This window comes from Solanum tuberosum, unplaced genomic scaffold (genome assembly GCF_000226075.1).
Source record: "Solanum tuberosum cultivar DM 1-3 516 R44 unplaced genomic scaffold, SolTub_3.0 scf00126, whole genome shotgun sequence".
In the NCBI taxonomy this organism is placed as follows: domain Eukaryota; kingdom Viridiplantae; phylum Streptophyta; class Magnoliopsida; order Solanales; family Solanaceae; genus Solanum; species Solanum tuberosum.
The window spans coordinates 596,326-603,202 of NW_006239051.1; the positions used below are offsets into that span (position 1 = coordinate 596,326).

At 29.0% G+C, this 6,877-nt stretch overlaps 1 protein-coding gene across 1 annotated transcript; it reads right to left on the reverse strand.

The window, feature by feature from the left end:
* Positions 1-1,042: 1,042 nt before the first annotated feature.
* LOC107061239 (putative two-component response regulator ARR13) lies at positions 1,043-6,534 on the reverse strand. The gene is made up of 8 exons (XM_015310110.1): positions 6,423-6,534; positions 4,609-4,758; positions 3,415-3,891; positions 3,138-3,214; positions 1,635-2,555; positions 1,439-1,513; positions 1,241-1,315; positions 1,043-1,117 (listed from the first exon to the last, which is right to left on the reverse strand). Exons 1-8 carry the CDS (start codon positions 6,532-6,534, stop codon positions 1,043-1,045), a joined length of 1,962 nt encoding a protein of 653 aa, XP_015165596.1.
* Between the last annotated feature and the right edge of the window lie 343 nt (positions 6,535-6,877).

The following is a 6,877-nucleotide window of genomic DNA, read 5'->3' on the forward strand; positions in this document are numbered from 1 at the left end:
TAAGATAAGTTTCCAAAAAACATTTTTTTTGAAAAATAACTTCCATCATATCAAACACACATATCGAATAAATAAAGAGTACCTAGTGTTGCTATTGCAAAGTTATATAGAAGCATAAACTGGATAATTAAAATAAATTTGACCAAACTCATTGCCATGACCAGGATAAAATGAACAACAAAAATATGGGGAAAAAAATCCTAAAAGAGCTTACCTAAAAGCCAACATGAGCACAATAATAAGTGTATCACATAAATGTTAAGGATACACAAAATATTCTGCTAAATTAAGATACAATATAATCTATCTCAAAATAATCGATCTCATATATGATATATCCCCAATCAAACAAAAGGTTATGTATGACAAGGTAAATGTGTTTGATACCAAACAAATGTACAATAATCCCAAGTCAAGAACTGAACAAAAGCCTATAATCTAATACCAATCATTAGTTCCAAATGAAAAAAAAACAAAAATAAATCAACAACCCAAGTCATATCAAATAAAATAATCTTCAAAAACATGAAACATGCAATTTCCATTTGAGAAAACAACTTTTCCACTGCAAAGAGCCCAATGAGAGTTATCACCGATAGTCTCAATAGCATTGGATCATCATATTGATGATTCGTCAGAATGATTTCTATTCTTGAGAATTGGGCGCTTGATGCTCTTGTCACCTGCATATGTAGGTTTAAGGTAAACTTTAGAGGAGATTATGGGTGTGACGAAAAATATTTTCTTAAAAAATAAGTTATTATTAAGTTTTAACAAAATATCACCATGACAAACTTTTTTTTATCAAAGGAGGAAAATGACTAATTCAAGCATATACATCAATCTTCTTTTAATACTAAAAAACTTCATTCAAAACACTACCCAATTTGAAAAGGGCTCCTTTCATTCGAAACATAATTTTTTATCCTGTGTCTGATATGGATTTATAATACAAAAATGATTTGAAATTCTTAGTAATTTAGCTAGAACCAATAATCAAACACAAAATATATGCAACACCAAATTAGATAGAAGCATTAACCTAATCATCAGAGTAAACTTGATCAAACTCACTGCCTTGTTCATTAGGTAGGTTAGCACTTGAAGGTCCAAGATTCTGAAAGAGATAGTCCATGTTATTGAAATTTAAATATGCATCACAAAATTAATACTAATTTTAGCTAGAATCAATAATAAAACACATAATATATATAATACCAAATTAGATAGAAGCACTAACCTGATCATCAGAGTAAACTTGATCAAACTCACTGTCTTGTTCATTAGGTAGGTTAGCACTTGGAGGTTCAAGATTCTGAAAGAGATTATCCATGTTATTGAAATTTAAATATGCATCACAAATCTATACTAATTTTTAGCTAAAATCAATAATCAAACACAAAAAATATGTAATATCAAATTTGATAAAAGCACTAACCTGATTATCAGAGTAAACTTGATCAAATTCACTGCCTAGTTCATTAGGTAGGTTAGCACTTAGAAGTCCAAGAATCTGGAAAACTTATCCATATTATTAAAATTTAAATATGCATCACAAATTTATACTAATTTTAGCTAGAATCAATAATCAAACACATAATATATGTAATACCAGATTAGATAGAAGCACTAACCTGATCATCAAAGTAAACTTGATCAAACTCACTCCCTTGTTCATTAGGTAGGTTAGCACTTGAAGGTCCAAGATTCTGGAAGAGATTATCCATGTTATTGAAATTTAAATGTGCATCACAATTTTCCTTCTCATTTGAATTACTCCCTTCAACATAATTCTCATATGATGCCACATCACTATTTCTTGGACCATACATGATTGGTTCACCCACATATTGTTGAGAACTTGCATTCACATTTGTTCCTCTCAGACCATTAATAGTAACATTTCCAACATAAGTGTCAGACATCATTGCACTACTTGAATAAGTTGTCACATTGTCCGCAGTGACATTCAAGTTGTAGTTATTAATTATTGCATTTCCAATATATGTATCTGACACTATTCTGCTACCTGAATATGTTGCTCCCTGAGCCACATTGAGATTAAAGCTGTAATTTTTTTCACTATGATTATCTCCATTGTTAAGTAGCATATCAGGCCTAAAATTAGTGTTCCCAGTAATTGAGTCTTGTAATCTTTGTAAACCCAACATTTCAAATAATGGTCCATGTTGTTGTTGTATCCCACCACTAACATTAGTTTGAGGAGACAAAAATGAATTATTATATGAATTGTCAATGCTGAGGTTATGGGGTTGAACCTGAAATTGTGGGCGGTAGAGTTGTTGTTGAATTGAGCTCTCTCCTTGAGTAAAAATATTGTTGGTATTATGAGTAGCAAATGGAAACTCTGGGCCTCTTTGAATTTGATTTGGGTTCCGTTGTTGATTTGGTACATTTACTTGAGGATAAGGCATTACCCCAAATTTTCGAAAGCTACTTCTTGTTTCATGAGAAATGACTATGGGTCGCTGGATTGATAGGTGACGAATATATTTTCTCTCTTTTGGAGATCTCCAATTATTGCGACGACATTTCTGAGAGGTTATAAGAAAACAATAAAAAAAGAGTAAGTCATGGATATATTTATCACCCAATTCATTGTTATTTAGATGTATTTGAAATGTCCGGAGTCATTTATAAAAAAAAACATTTTTGGCATTTGGTAATTAGTGAATGATAAAAATCTTTTGAAATAATATGAATTAAAAATTGAGAGTAATATTATCCCATTGAACTATAAAATAATGGAATTTAACAATAAATAATTAACTTCTATCAATAATCATGTAACAAAAGTGTATCGCTAATTCTTTTTAATGAGGGAGTGTTTTGATAAGACTTTCAAGTACTAAAGATTCATAACAATGTCTAATAATTTACTGACAAAAGTGAAATATAATTAGATTTTCTCATGCTTTGATTAAGATAGTTGTAACAAAAATAATCACAAAACTCTTTGATGAAAAAATTGTCCACGGAAAACATTTTCTAGCAATCAAATACGAAAAAATAATGATTTAATTTTTATTTGCCATATTTGCCATATAACTTTCTCCATACTTCACACCCACAAATGATACATAATTTACCACTTAGTTTTTTTGAAAAAAATATACCTGCAAATGGCTCGCAACTTGCATTCTAGTAAGACCAGGCAAACTCATTACTTGCAGGATCTCCTTAGGGTAACATCCTACATAATCCATAAGAATGTAAGTTTAATTTAATAACTATAATATTCTCACATCAATCCACAATATATCTAAATAAGAAAATCACTATGCTTTAATTTTAAATAAGTGAACATTAGCTATACGTATGAACCCTGATTGTTCATATTGTTCCATATAATTGAATTCTCAAAAAAAATTATTATTAGTGAAGTAAACTTACGTCCTTCCCCAAGTTGGCGTACAGCTTGCATAAATGTGACATGAAGATCCTCAGTCCATTCTCTGTAGTCCTTTTGCCTAACAACCTTATCAATAACATTGTTTTGCCTTTCTCCTTCGCTATTCTGTTTCATGCCTTTTGTACCTCTCTTCCTCTGTAACATGTATTTTCCACTTAATGCAACATCCTTTCTAGCCTCATGAATATTATTGTTTTGTGCCTTACTATAAGACACATTTTTCTCTTCAGATTCTTTATTTTCTCCAACAATATTGTTATTACTAATCATCTTAACCTTCATCTGATCTTTATGTTTTCCAGATCCTTCTCTCGCTTTCTCTTTTCGTACTTTTTCACCCAGTACAAATTGCCACAAGTAACTCACAATTTCCTTGTCAAATGGCTTTTTAAGGTAAAGATAAGCTCCACCATTCAAAGTCTTCTTTGCAACGACTTCATTGGATTCATCACATACAACTGCATAATTATTTCAAGAAACTATCAATTAGAATTAAATTAAATTATACAATATGCATTATATGTATAGTTAATTTAATACTAATTTACTAAATTTTATTAACACTAGAGATCGAAATGAAGCTGGGCAGGTTAAGCTTAACTCACAAAATTTTAACCCGCTCCGCCTCGACCCACATAATTTTTTTTAATTAAGTTTGATACTAAAAATAAAATTCATAAATATAATTTATTTTCTCATTAAGTTGTATTAATTTAATAGATAATGACTTAATTAAAATTAAGTTTGACCCGCATAAAATTGCATAGACACGAAATCCGCCCCACCCCACATTAATTTTTTTTAAATCCACTTCAACCGGCCTTGTATCCCTCCTCGCCCCGCACAACTTTAAAATCGCCCCATCCGACATAGCCTTAAACCCACCCGTATCCGCTTTTTCTCAATGTCATCCCTAATTAACACTAATATTACAAGACAATTGTTTGTCATGTACTAAAAAAATAAGAATTATCAACTTAATTATGCCGCTTAACCATAAAACTCATCGCTAATTCAATTTAATCATGTATTTTTAGAAATTTATTTAGCTACAAACTACAAAACAATAAATTAACAGTGAAATTTATAGTTAATTCTTTTGAAGTGTATTAATTAAAATAACTGACTTTGCTTATAGTAGATGTCATAAGTAGAAGAATAGGATAAAGACTTACCGAGTGAAATTATATTTAAAGCCTCAGCTTGAGCTAAGAGGTCAACAAAAGATGAATTTGATAAATGGACATTGAGGATCATCACATCAATTTTTTGCTTTTCTTTAGAGAGCATTGACATTGCTGTTGAAGTCTTGTCAACCGTTGTAACTGTATCAATTCTCTTTGAAAGTTAGTGAACAAAATTATACACAAAATTATCATGAAGGTTATTAATTTCTCATAAGCATCTTCATTTATAAAATTTTAGCTTGTATTGCAACAATTTAGTTTATGCAATTACACATATTGATCAATTTGTATTATAATTAATGTGAGCAAATATTAGACATGATCACACAATAAAGTTTTATACAAATTTATTTAGGATAAATAATTGAATTATAGAATAGAGAAGATCATATAAGAATATATTATTAAAAAAATCAATTCTAATTAATTAGCGAAAAATTGAAAGTAGGAATGATTTAACATATAATTTTATTTTATTTTTTATTTAACACATATAAGATAAGGAACAACTAATAAATATTAACACAGTAAATGAGAAATCAAAAAAAAGAAGAAGGGGAAAAGCCATAAAATAGACTAAACTACACTAAAATCTTTAGTTATCTGGGGGATCTATTTTGCAAGGTGAAATAATTCTATAGTATCATTGTTTTAAAATAATTTACGAGTACGATAATTATAGAGTGACTTTATTCTTTTAGAATATTCTGCAAAATTGTCTATTGTCTTCACAAGTTAAAATAAAGGAAGTAAGTAAATAATGATTAAGGTGGAGACAAACAAGAAGAAAGAAAGATATTTGGTAAGTAGCCACTAAACTAGATTCAATTTTTATTCCCTTTAAAATTAAGAAGAAAATTAGTGAATTAAAATATTTTTAAAATTCAAAGACGTGTATATAAAAATATTAGTATAAGAATGACAAGATACAATTTCTTTTTGTAGAATTACAAAAGAAAAAAAAAACTCCTCGAAGAAAGCAATTTTTAAATAAACAAAAAATGGAAGGGAAATATTTATATTTTATTATAATCAAATCTCTTCATATTTTTTTTTGTCAACATGCTGATAAAAAAATAATTATTTCAAGGTCAATAATAATGATAGCCAGATCAGTCTTATCTAGCCTTTCTTTTGATTTTGCACTCCCCTTCCGTTAGCATATTCTTGTGCCGCCGCCACCCTAGCAAACTTAATTATTATTTTTAAAATGATCTATAAATTGATAAAAATCAAAGATCTACCTCGTCAAAAAATTAATTTGTGGAAATTACTTAATTTCCTCCTCCCACCCTATGTCACCCAGAACCAATTGATAAAGAAAAGTCCCCCCCACCCCCCCAACCCCTCCTCCTTTTTTTTTATTTACAAAATGTCAAATGTAAAACACAAATGTAAGTTGATTAAAATTAACATAGAATTGTCTTCCTCCACAGACATCTCATAACATTGCATAAAATTATCAAGCCTTTGTGAAACATCATATATATATATATATATCGGGGGGGGGGGGGAGCTAATTAAGTGCGTGATATTTTTATGCTATAAATAAAATATAGAAATTTTTGTAACCGCACAAAACACATTTACTGACTAGGAAAATAATATATACAAGTATACAAATAGTGTTATAACAATAACGAAAAGAGAAATTAATTTATAAGATACATAAATAAAATCTAACAAAGAAATCAAAGTGAAAATCACAAATGAGATCACATGCATCATATCAAATTTAGCTATATCAAACATCAAAGGTTATAAGTACGTTATTATATATATATATATATATTAGATGTCACCTTTATAATTGTGAGCCATTAACAGATCGGTCATCTCAGTGACAAACTCTTTGTCATCATCAATCAACATCACCCAAATTTCTCCAATCATACCATGATAGGGACCTGCCATCAAATTATCTATTATTTTGATAGTTTCAGAATTTTATGTTTCAGCCTTAATAAGAAGGAGATACAAGAAAATAATTTTTTATTTAAAAGAAAAAAATTGTAGAGAACACCTTAACTCTTTTAATAGGTGCTTATATAGTACATTTAATGACTAATAGATATGTTTAGCGTTGACCATACATATAATTTTTATTTGATCTATTTAATGTTTTTCCTTTCTTGAGTCAAGACAAGGGCATACTTTTGACTTTTTTTTCTTTTCCGTTTATGAGATTAATATGGAGGGCAATATTTTTCTTTAAAAAGTTAATTTTCATTTTTCAAGAAAACGTTTTCAATTATAG

Excerpts from the sequence above, each read along its gene's own strand:
- LOC107061239 (XM_015310110.1), bottom strand. The coding sequence starts at position 6,534 with ATGGCAGGTCCCTATCATGGTATGATTGGAGAAATTTGGGTGATGTTG. Across the intron at positions 3,215-3,414 it reads ACGCCAACTTGGGGAAGGAC|GATGTTACCCTAAGGAGATC; the intron begins GTAAGTTTACTT and ends TGGATTATGTAG. Across the intron at positions 1,514-1,634 it reads AAGTTTACTTTGATGATCAG|ATTCTTGGACTTCTAAGTGC; the intron begins GTTAGTGCTTCT and ends TAAGTTTTCCAG.